The 24,876-nt window shown below is 39.5% G+C and overlaps 1 protein-coding gene across 6 annotated transcripts in view; it reads left to right on the forward strand.

Moving 5' to 3' along the window:
• The first annotated feature begins 1,105 nt into the window (after positions 1–1,105).
• The window catches only part of mast4 (microtubule associated serine/threonine kinase family member 4), a 132,675-nt gene continuing 108,904 nt past the window's right edge, over positions 1,106–24,876 (forward strand). For 5 of the 6 annotated variants that reach the window (XM_033646159.2, XM_078162234.1, XM_078162232.1 and 2 more), the window contains exon 1: positions 1,106–1,669. In XM_033646159.2, coding sequence (XP_033502050.2) covers positions 1,442–1,669 — 228 coding nt within the window. In that variant the 5' untranslated portion in view covers positions 1,106–1,441. Of the gene's footprint in view, positions 1,670–11,972; positions 12,260–24,876 lie in introns of those variants that run through there. The other variant, XM_078162235.1, reaches the window with a different exon arrangement.

Here is a 24,876-nt window from a genome sequence, read left to right on the forward strand (position 1 = left end):
ACTCATTCTGCAGAAAAATGGTCCCTGTCAGTGTTTTACTATTATATATGATGTTTTTGGATCCAAAGCTCTGTTTTTCACAGAGCCATTTTCCAGCTAACACAATTTTTTCACCTGAAAATAAGAACCAATGTATATTTGCTACCTTGGAATGATTCTTTTTTATCTACATTCGGAGTGGGCTCTCTTCCACAGAGTATGTAATGTTTCTACAGTAGCCCAGAATGGACAAACCAAACACTGGCTCCAGACTGGGCCATGTGAGTTTTCATGCTGGCCACTGTAATTCTCCTACATGCTTGATGCACTGGAGTAATTTCAGTTCTGCAACCTCACCGCTAGATGCCACTAAATCCTACACACTGGACCTCTAAACTATAAGAATATATGATTCATAATTTGTAGCAGTGGTGGAAGATGTACTCAAATCCTTTACTTTAAGAAGTAGCAATAACATACTGTGAAAATACTTATAACTTGTGAATAAAAATCTGTTCAAAAGTAGGAGAATTTTGTAAACACATAAAGGAACACTTAATCCTTCAGTTCATCACATTTAAAATCATCAAATTTGGAGGTACATGGCTTTCACGGGTCAGAAAGGGTTTTAAAAAAATTGTAATTTGAAAGGTAACTAAAGCTGTCAGACAAATGTAGTTGAGTAACAAGTACAGTGTTTGTCTCTGAGGTTGAGTGTAGTAGCAGTATGAAGTTGTGTTGTAAGTACAAGTAACTCGAATTCATACTTAATCACAGTGTTTGTGTAAATTTATTCTACTTGGTCACATCCCACTAGTGGTGTCCTGGTTATGCTCAGTGTTTTTAGAGTACCCTGCCTGTGTTTTTGACATGTAAACATCATGTCCTGGTTTCAGAAACCTGGAAAAGGTCCCATAAAGCTGTTTCCACCCCCAAATGAACAATACTGAAAAAAAAAAGTCCCACGCTGGAACCCAATTGACCCCCCTGGTGCAGTCTGAGCACCTAAAGGTGATTAAAACTGCCTCTGTTTGGTTTGGGAGCTGCAGTGATCTGATTGGCCCGCCCCCGCACGTTGTGGGCGGGGTTTATTTTGGGGCTGCAGGCTCCACTAGAGCATTGTGAAAGCAGTGACAGCATGGACTCACGCTGCCTGGGGAGTAACGCGCCACAAAATCCAAACAGAGGCAACTTTTAACTCAAGTGGAGACCTCAGCCTGGCGTCCACACTGATATGAGACAGGGTCGATAAGTATTTTAGTATCACAGACGTTCCACGACGTCGTGACATTGTTTTTACTCCGTCAAAAAAGTGGTATCCTTTTATGGGCGCGCGACTGTTAAGGAAAATGAACTCAGTGGACAGGTGCGTTGACAAGTCAGTTAAAAGGTACGCTTTCTTTTGACGTCGCTTCTTTAAATTGGTGTCTTTGCTTTGAAATTGGTGGTGTAACCTGATAAAATGGAGAAAAATTATTTGGCTTGTGAAAGCGGCGAAAGTGAGTCGTCGTCCGGTTCTACCACCTTGTCCGAGGGAGAGGAAGAAATGACGCCTGCCCGCTTACTGGACATCAAAGTTTCTGGAGATGGAGATGATGAACACAACTCGGAATGTGAAAGTGTCAACGAAGTAGAGGACGACAAGGACACACCGAGGGATGAAGGAAGTGAGGAAGACGAAGACGAAAAGGTAAACACCAAAACTGCCACAAATTTGAACCGAAGATTCAAATCTAAGAGTTTGTACGAAGTGTGTGCTCATGTTAAATACAGAGCAGCCCACAGTCTGTCTGTCTGGTGGTTAAAGAGAGTGGGCTACAGAATCACACAGCATGGCAGTAATCCTTTTAATCTCTTCAACACCTCTGAAAACAGTATTAATTTTACTCTCTCTGTCAAAATATTTGTAAACAACCACATGCACCAGCTCAGTGTCTGAGCTCACGTTTGGTTGGTTGCACATGTCATGGAGTCAGTGCAGCCCACAGTCTAAGTATAATTCATGCTGTGAGCTTCTTTGACTTCACCAACTCCAGTTACAAGTCACACTCATCAATGCATCATCTTTCAGGACAGTATGTGAAATGCTTCACTTCTAGTTTGCCATATGGGTACTGCCTATACATGTTATTTGATTGCCTAACTGTAGCTCCAATTTGTCGTATTACCATTACTTAACATATAAAGGCATTCCCCAAACACTCTTCTAACTGCCTTGATGAAAAAATATTCCATTTGCTACTTGACAAAAAGATTTTAAATCTCTCTCTGAAATTGCACCTCTTTTTTCCCTGATCCAAACAAAGATGGTAGCTGGATATGATGTGTGTGTCTTTGCTGAATTTGTACTGCTTGAACAAGAATAACAGTCCAATACAACACATTCAAGGAATGCCAACTTCATGAAGTTTATGTTCAGTTTTTGTTGAAACTGTTTGCTGATTCATTGTTGTGGTTAGTTTGGAGGCTGCAGTTTGTGGTGCTGTTGAATTGTTTAGCATGTAATGAAGAAGTGTTTCTAATGTTTTGTCCGCCCCATTTATATCAATGAAGGTAGGCTAAATAACAGATGCAACACTCACCATAACACAACAGAATTTAACGGCACCACAAACGGCAGCCTCACTTTATCTCTTTAAGAAAATACCTTCATAACTGTGGTAAGTGTTGTGAGGGGGACTTATTATGCTCATTGACAAGTTCATACTTGTATTTTGGGTTTCTGCCAGAACATGTTTACATTTTTTATTGCTCAAAAAAACACTTTAATTTTCTCATACTATCTTCCTAAGTTTACCTGTATTCATCCTCTGTCTGTAACTCTCCCTTTTATCACCTGTCTCTGTAAGCCCCTCTCCCTAAAAAGCCCAGTCTGTTCTGACTGGTCCGCGTTTCTGGATCTTCTGCATCTGCACTCTCAGGCCCTGTCTACGCATGTACAAATATTTTTGAAAACAGATATTTTCCCCCTCTGTTTTAAAGAATAATTCTGTCCACATACCTTTGTTTTACAAAATGCAAACACAACTCTAAACGCTTGCATGCACGCGGTGTTCACACAGACAGGTTTGCTGCTGTAGCGCTGCTGCAGAGCTGCCTGCTGCTCTGAATACTGTATTTCCCTAATTAAAAGTCTTCAACATTACCACACTGGTTTATCGAGCCGTGCAAGCCTCTGCATTTTCAACTAGATGGTAAATATTTTACAATAAAAAGCCTCATGTTAACAAATGAATAGATTCTGCATGCAGAAAGGTTGTCAGAGGGTTTTATTTTTGAACAGAGACAAAATTATTGAGTTAAAAATAAATATTTTTATGTTTTCATGTCTGTCACTGATATAAACATAAAACTGTGGTAAGAGGTGGTATGATGTCAGTATGATTATCAAAAGTCACTGACTCTTGCTGAAAACTGACATTTCAAGTGGAAAAAGTAGATTTTCCGTAGCTGAGCCATGGCTGATGAGTGCTGCTCCGGTGGTCAGTGTGGCCCAGGGGTTAGCTGTCTTTAGCAGTCTACCTTGCCATAACAGTAGTGAAGTGCATTGAGACTACTGGAGACCTCATCATCCCTGATTCCCGTTAAGGATAAAGAAGCTCACTAAAACATACAAGCTTGCGACATGCAAAACCTTTCCTTCCACTCCTCATTGACAACAAATCCCCCTCTGGAAAGTACCCCACTATCTGCTGCTTGGACTGGTTCTGATCCAAAACTACTGTTTCTGGTGGACTTTTAACTGACAAAGCCGAGATGGAGCAAAGCCATTAGGTGTAGCAGAAACTTTGGCCAGGTTTAATATGAACATCCGACATTCTAACATTGATTATATGTATGACAGAAAATACAGAAACGCAGTGTAGGTCCCCTTTAAACGACCTACTGGGTTTTTCAAAAATGGTTGGGTATTTATTTTCCAGAAAACTGGATGTTTAGCTCTGTGACTTGAATGTAATGAGTGGTACAGTACATGAGAGGCCCAAACAGGGGCTACTCACACTAATCTCGGAGAGTAGTGTGAAGTTATTGTGGTGTTTATTCAGGAAACAGATGGGGAAAATGAGGAAGACAAAATTCATGTCTCAGCCATTTTAATTTATATAATACTTTACATGGATGTTGTCTGCAGACTGGTTTGACTGGCTCAGATGAACACAATGCAGTTTGCAAGGGTGTGTTTTGAGGTTTCAAGCGGCTATCTGACCTATAAACATCTACCAAATCATAATATCATGTAGGATGACTTTAGGCAGGTGTGGCCAACTGTTATCCTTTCTAAGTCCTATATAAGCATTAGGAGACTACAGAAGCTTGTGCAACATTATCCATCTATTACTCCACACTGTTTTTCTTAGATGCAATGTTCCCATTACAGCAACAGGTAGCTACAGTAATCTGTACTTTTTGGCATGACACATAACCCTGTCATGAATCCAAAAACTAAACAATTGCTTAGTCATTGAAGTTGGAATTGCACAGACCTGCAGACAGGATCCACGTTGCATTTCCTGTAAGGACACGACAAATAGAGACCAAAAATGAAATACAGCTAATTTCAATAATAGTCATGCTTTTGTTTCGCCACGCAACAATTGTTAGTATTTGTAAGCATATCAGACTCTTCAGCATGCAGAGACATCCCCTGGAACAAACCCCCTGAGATGGTGTCATGTTTGCTAACACTGCAAGCCTAACTAATTCAGTTAGGCTGAATAACAGTGTGACAGTCCATTAGCTAAATAGAGCTGAGATATCACAGACGAATGAAAGGACTAATACTGGTCTCTTATTTCATTCCCAATCAAAGTGAACTATTCTAAACCATTGTACTGGATATTTTTGACTGAAATATGCTTCCTTTTTGGACAGCAAATGCAGTGTAATTTTCCAAAAATAATTTTACTAAAATTAAACAAAATTTTAACAGATGGCATGGATTGGATGAACTCCGTGCCCTTTTCTCCTGTTCCCTTTTGAAATGTCAGTTTGAATATAATTGAAAACCAGTGACCTCTCTGACGCTGGCCACAGGGGGGAGATGTAATTTGACCTGTTATACTGCACTGGCCAAAGCACCACAAAGCAGGTAAGGTGACCTGCCAGTGAAGAGCAGCCTTCCAGTGGTATTACTACAGGGTTAATCAGGGAATCCCGACCTTTGACCTATGTCTTGCTGCTGTTGAGTTAAAGAAGGAAAGTCTTCTGAGAACTTGCATGACATCAACTTTCCAGACTTAGCATCGTGCGGCATTTCAAGGACTGAGATACCACTACGGTGGTGCTGCATGCTGTTTTCACAATGTTTGTCTAATGCCTATCATTACAACATCTCTCTCAGTGTGGCTGAATCTTTGTCCATGCCAGACATCTGATCAGTCCAGTGTGACAGAGAAAATTATCTGCAGTCAGGATGAGATTATCCCATCCATAATCCTTTTCTTACATGCGCAAGATACATTAACAGAAATAGATTAAAATAGGAAGCATACAGTCCAGATTTATAAACAGATTTTCACCCAAGAATCCTGGATGTGAACTACTACTGTCAAATATAGTGCACGTCAAGTTTGACATTAGTGTCAATAGCAGTTATATCTGTTTTTCTCTATTGAAATACATGATTAATGACATTCTATTAACAGGAGATCAATAATTAATTGAGTAATCACTCAGTTAAACATTTAAAGGTCCAGTGTGTAGGATTTAGGGTGATATACTAGCAGACATTGAAAATAATATAAGTATGTTTTCTTTAGTGTATAATCACCTGAAAAACAAATTGTTGTGTTTTTGTTACCTTAGAATGAGCGCTTGATATCTACTTGGGGACTAGGTCCTTGTCCACGGTGATCACCATGTTAAATGACCATGTTCCTACAGTAGCCCTGAATGGACAAACCAAACACTGGCGCTAGATATGGCTGTTCACCTTTTCACGTCGGACACTGAAGTTTGCAGTCCTCTCGCAATGAGTGTGTCTGAAAAATGCTTTTTTCCCCCCATAATCACTGGGTCTGTTTGTTTTGGAAGAGGAGACCTCTGCGGATGATTCAGCTCTGGGTAAAAACATCCTGAACGTCTAGATTTTAAGTTATCAAAGAGAAAAGGTGAGCGCATATTGGCAGGTGGCATTCTTTGGTTCCAACTTGGTCAGATGAAACAAGCAATTTGAAGATGTCATCTTGGCCTCATAAAGTTTTGTTATGTCTTTTCACTATTTTCTGCAGTAGGGCTTCAGTTAACAATTATTATAATAATTGATTTATGAGTTTGATTATTGTCTTTTTTAGTCAACTAATCGTTCCGTCCATAAAATGACAGAAAATTGTCAAAAAAGGCCCATCCCAGAGTCCAAGGTGACATCTTGTTTTGTCAGACCAACACTCTAAAACCCAAATATATACATCTTATAATCATAGAAAACTACAATAAGGAAATAAGCAAATCTTCATACTTCATACTCATACATTTTTGCTTAAAAAATTGCTAAAAACAATTAACTGATTATCAATCAACTAATTCATAAATCAGCAAATAATTGTAGCTCTATTTTTTTACACTAAACAATTAATCTAAAGGATTAATTAAGAAAATAATCAATAGAATAATCAAAATAAAAAATGCCCATAATTTCCCAGAGCCTGTTACTTGTTTTGTCGAACCAACATTCCAAAACCGAAAATTTAATTTACTAAAAATATGACAAAAACAAGCAGAACAAAGTTTTGAGAAGCTGGTACCATAAAATATTTGGCAGTTTTGATTAAAACAGATAATAGTTACAGATTCATTTTCTTTCACTCGATTGTTGCAGCTCTAGTTCTTTATTTAAAGCTAATTTTACAACAGAGGGATTTGATCAAAGTTGTTAAACAGGAATTTTCTGGTACAATACTCTCATAAGCTTTATCAAAAGCACTGTTTTGGTCCTCCCTTGATACACATGTTTGAACGTGACTTGAGGCTTTATTCTGTTCTTTAGCTGCATGTAGGACTATTACAAATAGTTGTAGGTTTCAGATGATACTTGTGCCTAACACACAGTGAGTCCGGCACACTGCTTGCTAAGTCACACAATCTGCCAGTGTGTTAATCATTGTATTCCTTGTCTATATGTGTCCTGCTGCTTTTATATCCCCCAATAATCATAAATCCTTGTTCCCATACCTCTCATCTCTGCCTCTAATGTTGTGATAGCAGAGTACGGGAATTGCCTGTTGTGTTATGGTTAATCCCACCATTTCCTATTTCGTTCTCTTGCGTTTATATTTGCTGCTGCAACAACAAATGCATTTCCCACACTGGATAATCACTTAAGGTTAGTCTTATCCAGTGTGTTTCAGCTTCAAATGCCATACTTTCAGCAATGTATGATATTTCAAAACAGTATTTCCACCACAGTATGATAAGTAATAAAAACTAGTGGGCAGCTTGTTTTGGCATAGATCTGAGAACATCTTGCAACAACAGTGATTATTCCTATTCTTCCCACATGCCAGGTTCACTCTTTCAGTCCTGGCAATGACTGCAGATGTTTGTGTTGCAGTTACTTGACAATCAGGTGTTTTCAGTGCACACAGAGTGAGCACCAACATAAACTGAATAGCTTCCTCATGGAGTGAGATGGAAAATGCACTCCGTCATGCACTGCCTGTGCCACCTAAAAATACAATAATAGTTTTTAAGCATAGTGATCTTCAAGCAGCTGTACTATTTTATAAGAACAATGTATCAAATGAAACTGTGAACTCTGATGAACCTCCAGAAAATTAACACCTGATTCTAAGGCCTCCCTTGGCTTATGGAGTTTTATAGTGATTTTTAGCTCATTGTTTAGTTGTGCAGTCTGCTATTTCACTGTTTTGGTTCCCTGTCAGCAGGCAGCTGTTTTCAGTGAAAAAACTCTAAAGATTCGCAGTTTTCCTATCAAATTTATTCTGTCGTATATTGATGGTTTAGTTGCTTCTAACCCCACTTTTCTATCCTTTTTAAAATTCTGAGCCATCATTTTTATTGCGCTGACTTTACATCCATTCATCTCAATCCTTCGACCAACAGGCAGCTGCTGTCAACTGATATCAACCCAATGTTTGCCCATGCTTGGATATTACACTGAATGATGTACTGTATGGAGCAGTCAAATCATTTACTGCTCCGGCCAAATAACAAATTACTTCCCTAAAAGCAAAATCAATAATGTTAGAGGGCTGTAAAAAAAAAAAACAACCCACATACAAAGATAAAAGCAAAACAGAAAATGTCTTTACTAAAATGAAATATCAGCACTTCTGTGTGGAGCAGTTTAGTCTGAACAAACTGGCACACTCCTCTGCAGTTGAGTAATGAGCCCGTTCAAATGGGAACTAACCATGTGTGACAACTGGCACTCAGCAGACTGCATTAACTGGAGGATTAAAACAACTAGAAAGCTTTGTTGAACTGAAGCTGCCCTGTTTGGGTTAGCAGAACGCTCATCTATCTCATGGAAGACATGGTTATTTGGTCTGGCTATGTTTAGTTTGTGGAGGGAGATTTGTTTGTTTGAAAATGTCTGTAGGATAAAGAAAAATTGTTTTTTCATAAAGTAAACGGAGGCTGACAGAAGTCCTTTTTAGATTCACATGTTTCATACACTTTGTAATACTACTATAACATTTTTCTAAGTGTGATCAGCATAACATATTTGGTGCTCATTCTTTCTGACATCTACATCATTCCTATTGGTGCTGTAGTCTAAAACGTTTTGCAGAATAATTCAGTAGCCGATTGACAGAAAATGAATTTTTATGCATTCACAAGTTTTAGCATCAGAACTGCTTTTCAGTTGTGTATATCATTGTAAATTGAGTACCTTTGGATTGTGAACTATTGGACATATTAGACCAAATGAATAATCTAAATATTCAAAACAAATTAACAAATTCATCAACTTGTAGAACTGAAAAATGAAGCCAATATAGAAGTGCCAGAAACTGCACTTCCTCTAATGACCACTGGAGGCTGGCTCCAGAAACGAGTCAATCCCCATGGACCTCCCATGTTAAAATGCCCAACTATGCAGCAGAAATAAACATGTTTGCAGCCTGATACAAAAAAAAAACAGTTTAGCTCTCTTTAGTTAATTTTCCATTCGTGACAACTATAAAGGGGGTCAATTTTTATATAACCTACCTGTTTATATTTTATTAAGGCTTAAAGTTACGCATAATTAAAGGCGTGACTGCTTTGAGTGACAGGCTGTCTGCGAGGCATCACCACAGTCTGGGTCAGACCCACCCCTCTTTCCGCCACAGCTCCACCCTTTTGTCTAAATATGGCCACTTCTGGCTCCGAAAAGAAAACAAGATGGCGATGGTTGAAATGCTGAACTATAGGCTTCAAAACGGTTGATGCTAAAATGGTTGGTCTGGAGGGACAAGTCCAGCCTACTGTGCTGTGATTGGCTTAAGTGCAAGCATTTGTTTGTTAAATCACTGTAAACAAACTTTAGGAGAGCAGGGGCATGAGATCCCTGGAAAAAAAGACAAGTCCACAGCTCAGCATCCAGGTGTATGGAATCTACTGCCCTCCTGCCCTCCCTCTGGTTCTCTGCCAGAGGAGCAGAGCACAGCCTGGATCAGTGGGGCTTGCTGGAGGCTTTACCAGGACTGGAGGGGTGGCCATAGCGGGTGAAAGGAGAGCCAGGGCCCAGGTATTTTAATTTATAACAAAACATACATACATACATATTCTATAAACTCTTTCTATATATTTTGTTTGTAAAAAAAAAAAAAAGAAAAGAAAGAATAATCTGGAGGCTTTGCTGGGACTGGAGAGGGAGTCAAAGCTGGTGAGAGGAGAGCCAGGGCCCATGAGCATGTTGGAGGCTCCACATCCAGGGGTGTGTGGACACTGGCGGACAGCCCACAGCGGTCACTCGGCCATGGGCATGGACCCCTGGCTTGACTTTTAGCCGCCTGTCTCTATCCCACAGCTCCTAAGCAGCCTCCAGCAGGCCCCACTGACCCAAGCTGTCGGCCCGGTCCATGCCCATGGTCCAAGGCCCCCAGTCCACTTTCCTCCAGTTTCCACATACACCTGAATGTGGGGCTGTAGACTCAACAGACATTGCTAAGATGCAGCGATGGCAGAAAAAACTTTGTGGCTGTGGTCAAAATGGGTCAAAATCAACACTCTGCCTCACATCAAAACAACCAGCTTAGAGTTTCTGGCACCCCCTTCTTTTACCTTCCCATCTTTACGGACCATCCATTCTAGCATCAACTCTTCTATATAGGAGTCTGCACACCAATGGGTGACCAGCTACGTCCATTATTTTATACAGTCTATGGTCAACACATGATGTGTTCAGGCACAGTATTGAAAATGGACTTGAAGCGGAAATATACATTCCGGGTCATGTTACATATAGTGTGAGTAAAATGCGTCCAGTTATGGTTGCTGTGTGGACCGGTTATAACTGCGTCTCCTATGTAGACATGCCATTATAGATTGATGTGAGATCAGCCCAGATTTGTTTCAAATCACCACAGGATAGAGCCACACCACCAAACTCCAGTGTGTGTTTTTGTTGGTATGAATCTGGCAGCTGTAAAGGAAGTGACTCTTTCTAGATTTGGTTTCAAGGCAGCAGCTGGCCAAGAGTTGAATCATCATGATTGAAATATCTAACAACCACCTCTTCTTCCACATTTTAATGTGGAGATTGCTTTTAATTGTACTGATGAATGAAATTGTATATTCTACTTTTAAAGGCTTCTCCTTGATCTACTGTGGCTTGGATTGTACCTCATATGTAAGTGGCTTTGGATGAAAGTGTCTGCCAAATTAATGCAACTAAAGGTCTGCTTTTGGAAAATACATTTGCCTTTGAACAGAAAGCCTGTGTTGCAAACTGAAGTTGTGGCATTTGAAAGATGTGAGCACTCAAAACTATTAAATCTCCTTACAGGAATTATGGGATCCAGGGTATTTGGGGTGTGACTCACACTAGGGGCTAAAAATCAGGATATCTTTGCTGCTTCTATTTTGACAATTTACTTTTAAATCTGGTTCTTACAAGTCCCCCAACTATATGGAAGTGCAATACTAAATGGCTTGAGAGCCACTTTAAGATCAGACCTGTTTTATGCTGTTCCAAAATACCTTACTGAACATTGTAACAGATTTAGGGTCAAATGTGGCCACTGATCTTGGCTGTATTTGTTAATCTTTTGCAATGGATTGGCCAGTAACACTTTACACACAAGCTGCTTGGGGCTATATCAGACTTAGAAAGCAGTTCAGTTCGTTTATTGATATGTTGATGGAGCATTTTACCTACAATTCAGACCCTGTTTTCACTCTATTATCCAGCAACAAGTTAAGTATCCTTTACAAACAGCAGGCTTCAAGTCTCTGGAGGTTGTTCTTATTACATTACTGAAATTGATGGAAATCAGTGGCTGACTTGAAGTCAGGAAATGCACAGTCATCAGTTTGAAGTTTGCTTTGGTAAAAGCAAAGGCAACTACTGAGGATGAGCTGTGTTTGCTGCTGGGTTGGGTGTTGCAGAGCTTTTTAGAAGAAAACAAAGGCTCAGCTGGCACACGTTGTCAGCGATCATTTTATCTTGCACTGATGTAGGGGCAAGAGAAAAACCAGTAGGACTTTGGTGATTTGACAAAGAAATTGGTGATTCGACTGGAGATTTTTAAAAGAGATTTAAATGACCCAATTTTAGTGGGTATTCTTCATTTAATTCCTTATTTTAAACATCCATGTCAAGCCGGTCGTATCCAGAGGTATTTCCTTTCTACCATCTGTCTCTTTGGGGGCCTATTCCCTAAATCTGGATGGGCAACTATGATGCATTGCACCAGTGCTCTTTGTATATCAATATTTGCTTCTGTTTGACAATGTTTAACTCTCTGTTGATGCAGTGCTTGTGTTCCTGTGGCTTGCCCCCTGAATAAGCAGCCGTTTATTTAAGCAGGCTGCCAGTCAGGGTGATTAGAGGGACGTCCAGTGTCAGTGCATGCTTTGTGGAAAGAGGATTAATACAATCTGGTCAAGACTCTTTTCACTCCTACTGTGGACTCCTTCTTTCCAGGATCCATCTCTGATTTTTGACTCTTCTGTCCCTTATATGCATGCACGTCTGGGTTTAATTAACACCATCTAATATGACTGAGCATTTGAAGTGACACAGGAGCGTAAGGTCGTAAGGTACCTAAACAAAATGTCTCTAGGACGGGATATACGTGTAGGTCAGCTTACATCATCGGAGGGAGGCAAGGTAAGTGACAGTTGACACTGCTGATTGGATTAGAAAGTGGGGTGATTCCAAAGTTCCTGTAAATTATTTATTTATTTATTTTTTTTTAGCTTTTATGTAAAGTGATATTGACATATGTGTTTGTTTTAATTCCTTATGAACAATCACACTTGCATGCATACTTACACATAGTGTATGTCCGGTTCTTTTATCTTTTTGAATTTGGCCATGCTGCTTTGAGAAAATAGGAAGGTTATATCTTCATTTGGAGTTTTTAAAGGATACAATTAAGAAAATATTTACCGTTTAATTCTTAAAATTGAGATGTTCCATTTACGAGAAACAAATCTACAAGGCTTGGCGGCTTGTTACATTGACCCGGACTAAAAGGTTTTGAACCTAATCAGTATCAATTATAATTATTTCATAAATGGTTCCTGAAAACTTATAATGAAGTTGTTTACAAATGCATGTTAGTGTGTTTGTCAACAACTAGGACTCCTCCCGTAGGCACCCATAAGGGAAGACTACTGTCCAAAGAAGCGATGTTTGACAATAGAGTAGGACACAGTTGGAATAATATAAAATATGTTTTCAAAGATGAAGGTATAATTGTTGACAAATACTGTACAATAAATAACACATAAAGATGTCCTTATACCTGCTAACAATTACATTTTAGTATTAATCTAGACAGTTAGCATGGTGTAGGACTGTTAGCTCTGTAGGCTGGAATCAAAATACAGCCTGAGGTAAATAATTAGTAAGAGGGTGAGGAACCAGATCAAACTAGGTAATGTCAGTCTGTGTAATACATTCAGTCATACACTGTCGCCACAACTGTGGAGGCATTTCATACCAGCTATGAGATTATTAGGGCAAGCTGACAGCCAGATCATTCACTCTCTCCTGGCAATGTTACTGTTACCCATATTGCAGAAATAAAAAAGACTCTTGGCTGAAATAGGAGAAATATTTGGCGTGCAGAATTAAGCTGCTAGTTAGACTTAAATTAGATTGTTGGAAAAAAACAAACTATTTGTTTTAAGTGTCATGGTTGAATCAAAATAACCCTGGTTGTTCCCAGATGCACATTATGATCAAAATGTAATCAGTTGTTCCCTGGCCTAAGGCCCACTGGTACAACAGCTTTGATGGAATGTATACAATGAATCCCTTAGGTGTCTAAAATGCAGGAAAACATGTCTTCCTTGGTGGAAAACATAATGCATGGTTAATTCTTTACATGCTGAAGATAAGAGATCTTAACATGGTCAATTGTATGAAAATTGGAGAAGGAAAGTACAGCTGTATTCCTCCAGCTTTAGATCACATCAACACAGGAAACTGAATTCCCCTGTGAGAGCACACTAAGTTGAAAAAGTCAAAGCTGAAGATTTTCCTTAGTTAATGAAGGGACAGTGTCAGTGTAAGGAGAAAAATAATGTGTTCTACTAAAATGATGAGCATCCTGTGGAGAGTTGTTTCTGTTTGAGACTTTCAAGTGTGCTGTTTTCCTGACGAGTAAACACTAAGATCCTCAGTGCAGAGAGCGAAGGCAAGAGAGATTCAGGCCAGAGTGGAATTCGGGGAGAGTTGAAGTAGACAGATGTTGGGTGATGAGGTCGGCCAGAACATAGTTTGCTCTTCTGCAGTTGACCCTGAGAAAAAGAGTGATGAACATGTTCCCTATCTCAAGAGGTCAGTAGGTAAGCATTGCATAAAACGACTATGGCATTGTATAATCACACAATGTGTTTGTTTTATATGCTATTAAGAAAATAAATGGTGGAAAATGTCTTGCTGTTTACAGAAACAGCAGCAACAATCTTCTTCTAATGCATTTTTCAAACCAGCTGACAATGAGGCCTTCCTAAGTCCTGCCCCTTTTTCGTTCTATGCTCCAATAACAGTTGAGCAAGCTTGGAACCCAACATAACCTTGATTAACTTTCCCCTCTCCTGTGTTACTGTGCTTAAATATGCTGTATGCCAGGCTTGTCGATGTGGAGGAAAAAGCAAACGTTGAAGAAGGTTAAAAGATGTGGCTGGGGAACTGTCACTATCTTCACAGACACATTACGCTGTAGGCTATATAGAAACATCTTATGTTAGCTAATGTAAGCAAAATGCTAGCTAACTATCTAACTAATGTACAGCTACAGGAGGGGTTAACCTAATGTCAGATCACTAACATCAGCAAGGTTTGCTTCCACCTTATTTCTGTGGTAGCATAATGAGAGTTGAAAAGGCTTCTGAGTTATCGTTAGCCAGATAAGATCAAGGCTAACATTCAGTTTTTATATTATCTCTGTTAGACTACATGCCACCCCAAGGTAACAATGTATAGTAAAGAGAAACTACGTCAGCACCATGGACTGTATTCAGTTATAAATACATAGATTAAATACTTTAATAAACCCCAGAAGGGAAATGTGGGCACACACCTAGCAGTGCTGGAGCAATGTTGACTGATATTCTTGTCATACTTGATCTCTGCCTCTTCCTTTTTCATTGAGGCCAGAAACCTCAGTTCGGGATGTTTTGCCTCATACATTGAAGTTAACAACGCTAACATATCCTTCCATCACATGTGCTGGTCCTTGCTGTCTGCATCTTGAAGCCATATTGTTCTTTGTGATGGCTCTGCAGTACCAACTCTAAAGCCTTGCTCAGTGTTCCACCCACAGCACTATTTGATCAGTCACACTGTAGCTGCCAGGCCACAGACAGGATGGAGTTGCTGCTGTGGTGTGTGGGTGGGGCTTTGTCGTACGTGAAAGCAGCAGAAATCACTAAAATTGTAATAAACATCGCAATCGAGAACTGCAGGTAGAGAAAGAGGGAATGAGATGGAGCCTGGTGATTAGTTTGTAAACATGCAGCACAGTGACGATAGAGACATTTCATACACCAGACATACATACAGTAATGCAGACCTGCCGATGCTCATTTAACCCTTGTTATACCCATGTATATGAGACAGCTGTCACTATCTTTGTCTCTGTAGAGACTTTAGACTGTATCATGCACTCTAATAAATACAATCATGTAAAATTTTAACTCGTACACTCAATAAAAGTGGTCGCGTATGTGACCATTTTGGTCGCAGTTCGGAGGCCTGTGTGCCATGTTTCTTTTTGTCATGCCTGTATGACCTATCAATAGAAAGTAGGGGGGTCGGGACTTACTGTAGGATCAGCCAATAAAATAAAGCTCTCCCAGATTTACCTTGTTGAGCCATGAAGCATCAGTAACATTAGGTTCTTTAACATGGTTCAGTTTTTTTTATAGTTTGTGTCATAGACTAAAAGTCCATATTAAGGAAAATTGCTCTGAACAACCTAAAATGGAGGAGGGGGGGGGGGAACTCATTTTTTCATTGAAATGCCCTGTTGGTTAATGACATTTCACTCTGTTAGATAATAAAATACCAACCATGATCAGTGATTATGTAACAAGCACCACTCTGCTGTCTGTGGTGTACTTCTGAAAGCAGAAAGCTACAGATTTTGACTTTAAAAGCTGAATATTGCAGGCCTTTGTTATTCAGTGTAGACTGTCTGGACTGTATCCAAGAAAACAGTTGTTTCTTGATAGAAACCAAACCTAAGTTATAAAGAGGGGGATTCTTGATGGTCCTCTTAAAGCTGTTTCCCTGTAGTGTGAAAGGTATGATTTGATTATTACCAGTCAACGTTATTCTGAGTTGTTCTCAGAAACAATGGCAGGGACAGCATTGAGGGAAACAAAGGTCAGCGATGACTGGAAAGAGGTGAAGTGTAAAGCCTCTTGATGTATGGGGTCTGTCTTCCTGTTTTACTGTAAATGTGTACTCATCGTGTCTTAGCAACCGATGAAAGACACTATTAACAATTTGTTCCCACTTGTAAAAGGTTCCTTTCATCCATCTCAGTGAAATGATAAACAACACTTCCTCTCAAATCCTTCAAAGGGAATTAATATCCTGGGGTGTGAATGCGTTTGCTAATTTTCCCTGTGGTACAATTTATTTTTTAAATGAGGACACAACTCTCTTCACCTTTTGTAATGCAGAACCATGATAGGTACACCATAATAAGTAGTATACAATAATATGTTAAATAGATTGTTGACAAAAGTAACAAGAAAGGGATATAAATTGGTGCTTATGTGCTTTCACATGGGTTGTTTTCATAGCCAAGCTTAGTGATCTAGTGTAGACCACATAGAAGCATGTGAAACCAGTGTCTTCCTAGGCATGGACTATTAGAGTCTTTATTACTTGACCTTGGAGACTGTCCCTGTGTGCAGCCTTGCTTTTCTTGCTCTTTCATCCATGCATTTGCCTGTGTAGGATATACAACTCTTCCTGCTGTTCTGTCCTTTTGTTTGTCAGCTTGTTTAGGTAGCTTTGTATGCTTGTGTATATAGCGGTATAGTAAAAAGACTCTCTTCTCTGTAGCAAGGTGTCTTTCCCCACCTCCAGTTTATGCAGTCTTGGCTGGTAAAGGTCATAGCAAGAGTGAAACTCCTACTGGGTGTTTGCTCTACTTTCTGCACTATCAGTCTTATCCACAGTATGCTGGAACCATTCCTTACGTGCATTACATCTTGTTTTCCCATACTTTCTTTTGCACATTGTCTGACTTGATTGTGCCTGGCTCTTTCCTTTTCCTTATTTCCACTCATTCTTTAATGACAGCCTTTTATTGAATCTTGTAGCTTAAAGAGCCAACTATTTCCCTCAGGAGTTGGTAGAGACCAAAAACAGAGCTTAAGGAGAATGTATATTGGACTGAAGCCCTACTTATACAGTGATCCGCAGCAAAGACCCTTTATTACACTGGATTTGCTTTTTTACACAGACCCTAACCATGTCGACATAATGCTGCAGCAGTGTGTAATTTTAGATAGCATGCAGGTGTTCCGAAGGGAAAGGGGCATGACGAGCCTGACTTGAAACACAACAGTGTCCGCTTCTAGTGTGACTTATAACATAAGCTTGGGCAGTGCTTTCTAAACAATAACAATGGCACAGCACGGCAGTGACAATAATTTATCGTCTCTGTTATATGGTGATTGATCTCGTCTTTTGCTTGGAGGGTAAGGAGCTCCCAGGCCTCATTGTGTTCCCAGTTTGTGGACATTTTTTGGCTGCTGTTCTTCTTTGAGTTAGCTGCTAACTACTGGAAGCTACTTTTTAAATCTCCCTATGGTGGATAGCACACATAAAACATTGTCCAAACATAATACCTGTCTTGCGTGCTGGCTGCCCCTTGCACACAGACATCGATTTGGCGTTGTTATAATGTCCCCTGCTAGCTTAAAGACAAGGCAACTCTGTCCCCCTTTTCTGTGTTCGTAACTGTTGTATAGAACATCAAGGTGGAATAACAGTCTTGCCTTTAACGGGCAGCGTAAAAAGTGCTCTTCATTCGTCAGGTGGTCAAAATCTTGAATGCTAGTGTTGCTCTGTAACTGCTGGGTGTGTAAATAGGTAACTGTTTGATACTAAGTTTGCCTTATAAACTTAGTGTTGTATTCATAACTTGTTTCCCCCACAAGCACTCAAAAACATTGGACATTGCAGGTTTAATGTATTAGTGATTAGTAAAATGCATTTTTGTCATTGATAGGAAGGGGTGTTTAGTTGAACGGATATTGTGGTTAACATGGTGTCAAAGACCAGAGAGGCTTCAGGATGCATGATTGTGCAATCTTATGTTCAATCGAAGTGACATGGTTGTTTTGTTAATATTCGACTCAGTATTCTCAATAGTATGATGGTGTAATAGCAAATAAACCAAAACATACCAGTATAGAAATAAAGTCTCTGGTTGTCACACGTTCAGATTAAGGTCGCCTCATCTTTCAGTTGGTAAACACAACCGACTTTGCGTGTTGTGCATTCTACCTTTGTTTTTTTTTTTCTTGTTTGCCGTCTGTTCTTTGCTTTGACAACAAAGGATTGTTGGTACTGTCCACCTTGTGTGTGTGAAGCTGAGGGTGTAGAGGAGGATGGAGGAAGGAGGGGCAGGTCAGGTTTGATCTTGCTCTCAAAAGCTCTGCATGGCTCTCTCTCTGCTGTGGGGAGGGAGGAATGGTAGGTGAAAGGGCACTGGCAGCTGCCAAAACTGCAACGTGTGTGCTACCTGCTGCGCACACAGAGAGCTAACTGTTATTGGCTTAGCGCAGTGCTTTCCATGTAATAAAGTTGGCATTTAAAGGACTGACACCCACTTTTAAAATCATTGCTTTGGACGAGCAGAAATTTGACTAATATCCACTAAATGACAGAGCTTATCATGAGCTGCCTTATAAGTTGCCTAAATTCAGATATGCATGGAACAGGAAATATGGCCTTACTGATTACCCAGACGATCATTTATAATTGGCATGTAATGATGGCCAAAGCTCAGCCGACCAAAAAAATCAGATGAAACTCTGGCCAGCTTTGGCAGCCCTCCACAGTTTTCACAGGCTAGTATTTCTGTTTGGTGCACCAACCAGAGTCAGGAGAATGAAGGCAAAAGGTTGCAAGGATTACAGTGTTTGTGCAGTTGAGTTTGTTTGTTGTGCTTTGGGTTTAAAATTGTCAGATTATACTGTTTGCTGCCTCACTAGTCATTACAAGTAGGCAGTCTGAATATGCCTAATAGTCTCTGCTCGGAATGGGAAAAAGCATTTTCTGCATCACATACTGCTCCTCAAGTAGCCCTGCCTTTATTTTCTTTCTGTTTTAAAAATATTGATTAATTGATATTCCATGTTTGTATAGTCACGTGAAAAGTAAATGTCAGACTAAAACAAATTGCACACCTCTAAACTTCAGACTTTGACCCAGTGCACAGATAGCAAGATGCAATTGCAGTTATCTTTCTTCCTTTTATGAGTTGAAAGTCAGCTGCTCGTGATACTTACTATTGTGAGATCTACCTGTAAAGCAACCAATCAAACAAAACAGAAACATAACATTTCTTGTCCTGTGCCTTTTGTTACAGGGATGCAATAATCCAAACACAAAAGGCCTTTTTGAAAATTACTGCAAATAATTTTTCTCAAATAGCCTTAAAGGAAAGAGGATGATGAAACACAGTGGAAATATATTGGGAAACACAGTAACTTCTATAAAGCGTGTCTTAACTTCCTTTGTGATGTACAAACCTTACAACACATGGTGACCTGCAGTCACTTAGCAGAGCTGCTGTCCTCTATCAGGTCATTGTACATGTGCCGATGTATCATTATGTTGCATGGTGTTCAGACGTTAAGGTTATAACGCCCTGTCCTGATGGAAGATGCTTCTGGTTTTAAACAATGCAACTGAGAGTTTACCACTGATTGTTTCACAGCAGAACTCTAAGCTGCTTATAGAGGCATTGCTTGGTTATTATGTTTGCTTTAAAATGACATAACAGTCTGTCCATTCCTTATTTTGTTGTGATTAATTTGAATGTAGTATTTGCCGTCAAATACCTGAGACAGTTGCACCAGCTGTTTGTAGGTTCAAACTGTGTTTAGTTATTGCGTCAATGTTTATTAAATAGAGATTAACACGCCAATAAATTGATTGGGGTTGCACCACATAAACTAGTACCTTCGTACATAATATCTGTTATTGAATATTTATACGTATTGACAGCCATGTGTAACTGTTGTGACACATCTGACATGACATTTGATCAAAATTAAAGATGTATTTTTAAAATTTCATACTAGTTATACAATATACCTTTCAGTAGGGTGTAAATCACTAGTTCCATCACCATACAATATTATATCGATTCTTTGGACAGTGATATGATAGTTGCCAATACCACAAAGTCTGCCACAATGATACAATTTTAATTTAATTCAACTGAGGAGTCTGAGACATTATGAAACAATATTATATGCCCATTTAACACAATTGGTTACAGAAGCAGCTGCCACCCTTTTTTGCTTTTGGCCATAAAAGGAAAAAAAAAACAAAAAAACCCACACACATAAATAATTGTAAATAATTGTAAATAATTGCAACCAGTTAATTGGAGATAAGTTTACTTTAAGTTAACTCTACTGTCACACACAAAACATGACTTGACAGCAAAAATATTTAACAAAAGTAGAAAATCTAGATCAGTAACAACTGTTAAGGTTCATAGACCAAACAATTGTTTTTGCTAGTCACTGTAAGAACTTTTAGATTGCATAAATTAGCCTAGGTGCTAGCGTACATTCTCATAGCTTAACAAATTACATGTATTATGTATACTTTTTCTCACTTGCTGCTGCTTTAAGTCACTGCATATCCTGACAGAACAGCATGGTTTAATTTGAGTCCACAGCCTAACATTGTTGAAACAGAGCAGCTAAAGTTGCTGTAGCGAGAGAAACCAGTTAGCAGATTGAGATCCCCTGCCAGGTTTGTCATGTTTTCTGACTACTTCATCTGGCTGCATTGTTTAGATATGGCATATACTTCATCTGTAGACCCATCTTTTCTCCAGATTTCCCAATATTTCCACACTGCTGATTTTTTTTCTGAGAGGGCAGTAAATATCCTTTTCTTTTGCTTGGCTGCTTGCCATTATCTGCCTGGTGCTGTCTGACCGTGACACAGACGTGCCATGGGAATTTCAAAATAATGGCGTATATAAAGATTATGATATAGATTGATGTTTTCACTTTGCATCAGTGATATTGGATCATTGAATTGACACATTACCCAGATTGTTGGATCATCAAACCCCCACCTTTCAGTAGAAAATTTGTAAATTATCATTTAATTATACAGTTCCAATAGATGGGGTTGGTTTCCTGTTTGGAAACTGCAATTTAATCAAATAATTTGAAACAGAAGTGCAAATGAACATTTGGCTGTGACACTACTTCATCTCAGCCTTAACCGTGGCTAAATATTAGATGGCGGCTGTGTGACTGTTATTGAGTCTAACTATACCAGCTGTAGTGTTCGAGAAAGGCTCAGCTGTGGTTAGACAATGAATTCATTGTAATAAAATTTTAACAAACACAGTTACAGGGGCATCTTGCAATGTTACATAAATTCCTCCATTCAAAAAAGCTGTTACAGAGGAAACGACTAGTTTGAAAAGTGCACTTCCTTAACACTTACTTAGGAGTCTTACACTGTTCTGCACAGATGGAAAGTTTTCATTCAGTCCTCTTTTTTATTACCCCAGTATGAGGTTATATAATAAAGCACAGCTGTACGTAAAATGTGACCATGTGCTGTACTGTATGTGCCACCTCAATATAAATAGAGTTGATGACTCTGTTTAGACATAGCTGAGAGGTAGTGCATGTTCCACCATTTAGCTAATGGCTGCCTGTTTCTTTACCTTTCCACGTGTGTACATCTGAGCATCACTGCTACAGTTCAGAGAACTGCAGATATAGTCACAATAATGTCACATATAGTAGCCTATGTTTCAGACAAACAGTAAACAACACTGTTTGCAGAGCTCTGTTATGTCAGGGTCATGAGATCCTGGTGTCTGTTTGTGCTTAAGGTGTAGCTGCAAATAATCAATTGCCTTAAGACTATTTGCTCTCAATTTATTGTTTTAGAAGTGATGATGACTGAAGATCAACTTTATTGGATAAGATTCTGTGTTTCTATTGGTTAAGACAATTAGTATGCACTGTCTCATTCTTGCTCTACATTTTTTGTAGTCATGAGAGGTCAAGCCACCCAACAGTTGATCTCAGTTGTCCTTAATGTTACTGGGATCATGAATCCTCCCAATAGAGAAACAGAGAGTATTTCCTTCCACAGAATGCTTTGAGCCATGTATATCTTTGTATTCTCAGGGAGGGCCTCTTCCTCACAACCGGGCATTGTTATGTGGTCTCAGCTTGTTGCAAGGTCATTATCTTCTGAGAATACTATAGGCTGGTGCAACCTGTTGTGATGCATAATGCATTCTTTGTAACTGTTCATATTCCTTGATTTCAACAGTTGCATGCTTATTTACTTTTTCACTAGAACTATATGTTTTGCTACTGCTCTCTCTTTGACAGTATTTCTGTTGTAATATTCTGAGTATTGTGACAGAAATGTCCTGTTTCTCCTTGAAAAGCCACAACAGCTATGGGTGTGGCAAACTCATAAGTCTTGGATTGAGAAAGTGATTCATATCCTACATTTTGTGCTAAGCTGTGAGCTGAACATTATTTGGAGAACACTCTGGGAATCTCCCTTGTAGAGATCATATGAGTAGTTGAGTCCTCCCTCCTCTCAGGTTTGCCTGAGGTAATAGATTTGCAGCTTTATGTCTCAGTTATCATGTCTCCTTCTTGTACATTTCTTTCCCCAGATTATTACTTTGGGCTGTTCTTTTCTTTCTTAAACAAAAATAGACTTGGCTTCAGTGATGCATATTTTCAGGTTGTTGTGGTCTCTAAACACTATTTCTCATCTCAATTCTCGCTCACAACATGTTGGCAAACCATAAATTATGAGCCATGTTTTCCTCTCTTTTTTGTTGTTTTGTGCCTCTGGTCCGCAGGTATCAGTAATTGTTACCATGGAAACATGGCTATTAGTTTTGAGTTAACCTGGGGGTAGGTTGGCTAACTTTGTCGACATAAATCTATAGTTATTTTTGTGAAAGTTTCTTAAGGCATTTGACTAAGCTAAGAGTAAAATGAAGACTGGCCGGACACTACAAGACAGTCTAAAATATATTTGTGAAACCTGCCCCTTGTGCTGATTTCTCTCATTTATGCCTAATCACGGGTAAAGTATAAATGTTTGCAGCTGGTGAGACTATATGAGCTCAGTTTGAATTTCCCCAAAAAAGAGAGCAAGAGTGTCAAGATGCCTGCACTAGCATTAATCTATAAAATATTTAAATACACAATTTTGTGTAATTATTATCAAAAATTGTAACTATGGTATACTACAGTATAGACGTGCTAATTGACTAACATTAACCCTGTAACATTACCCACTGTCTTCCTGGTCCAATCCAGCTGTCTCTTTTATGCCCCCATGTCAGCAACAGCTACCCTGGAAATCCAGAGTTCTCGCGAGAGCACAATTTGAATTTGCTCAGTGAGTCACTCTGGCAATCAGTAATGATGCTCATTACCCATGCCCTTGTAGCCGAGCTGCACCAATCATATCGGTGTATCTGATAAAGGTGGGCCAGAGGCGAGCTAAACAGATGACGACAGCGCTGCGGCGACGAAGTCCGGAATCAGTCAGTAAACATTGCAAGATGGCTACAGATGAACACCAGTTGTTTGAAACAGCTTTGGCCGCTACAATGAACGAGTTAGACTTGGCTTTTTCTCTAAAAGAGAAACAGAAGACGGCGCTCGAATCTTTCCTTTGCAAGAAGGACGTTTTTGCTGTTTTGCCGACCGGATACGGCAAGAGTCTAATCTACCAGTTAGCTCTGCTGGTAGCTAAGCTCTGGATACGTCACCCTGTGTATTGTTGTAATTGGTCGTAATGTTATCCAATTGAGTGCAGTGATATTTTCAAATGCATGATTGGTGCCGCCCCTCGAGTGGGGCCATTTGCATTACTCATAGCCAGACCCTAAATCTTTCTAGATTTGGGTCTGGATTTCCAGGCTAAGCAACAGCCATGGTCGGAGGTATTATGTTTTTGGGTTGTCCGTTCTTTCATCCATACATCTGTATATCTTTCCCATATCTCAAGAACACCTTGAGGGAATTTTCTCAAATTTGGCACAAACGTCAACTTGGACTCAAGAATGAACTGATTAGAAATTGTTGGTCAAAGGTCATTGAGACCTCACAAAACATGTTTTTGGGAAAAAATTAAGAATTCATTTGCTAATTATGAAAAACAAAATTCACACAAATATCTAATAGGATAAAATGATAAAGTGATGACATTATATATCCAAAAGGATAAAGGTCAGCTTTACTGTGGCATCATAATGTTCTGCAAAAACACTTTTCTGGCCATTACTCAACATCATAACTCAGGAACAGAAGGGGAGACATTTGGTCAGATACTAAATTGGTGACACTTATCTTGGGTGTCCACTAGGGCTGCACGATTAATCGTAATAAAATCGTGATCTCGATTTATATGCATATGCGATCTAATTTTTCAATGACGGCGATTCTGCTGGCCCCGCCCGTGCCGGGAGTCGGGACATCATCTGCATGAAAACAAGCGCTCCCAACGACGCAGCGTTATACTACGTGATGTAGAGCGACAGCCGGCCGGCAGTTTGGAAAGCAGCGAGACAGGGGGGAAACACACTGCTAACTGTAGCCTCAGTTTGTGCCTCATACAGATCTGCTGGTAAAGTTAACTTAGCGTTAGCAAGCGTGATAAAAGACGGCAGAGAGGAAACCAAAGATTTATTAATTTTCTGTAGCAGTAAACACATGGGCCGATAACAAATGTGTTAACTAACTATGCTAAAGCTTTACAAGCTATTCAGGGCTGCTGACGATAACATTAACATGACGAACAGCAAGGCTACGGCTAACAAGTTAATATACTGACACTCCTCAGACAGACACACACATACCGAACAGCCTCTCAGTCCTTAGCTGCTAACATTAGCTCATGTACAACACAGGTACCACACAAAAACTTTTACAAAGGGTCATAATGTGCTTCTAGTGACTGTCAAATCGCCAGCGAAAATTGTTTACACTGCG

This window comes from Epinephelus lanceolatus, chromosome 19, assembly GCF_041903045.1.
Source record: "Epinephelus lanceolatus isolate andai-2023 chromosome 19, ASM4190304v1, whole genome shotgun sequence".
Lineage (NCBI taxonomy): Eukaryota > Metazoa > Chordata > Actinopteri > Perciformes > Serranidae > Epinephelus > Epinephelus lanceolatus.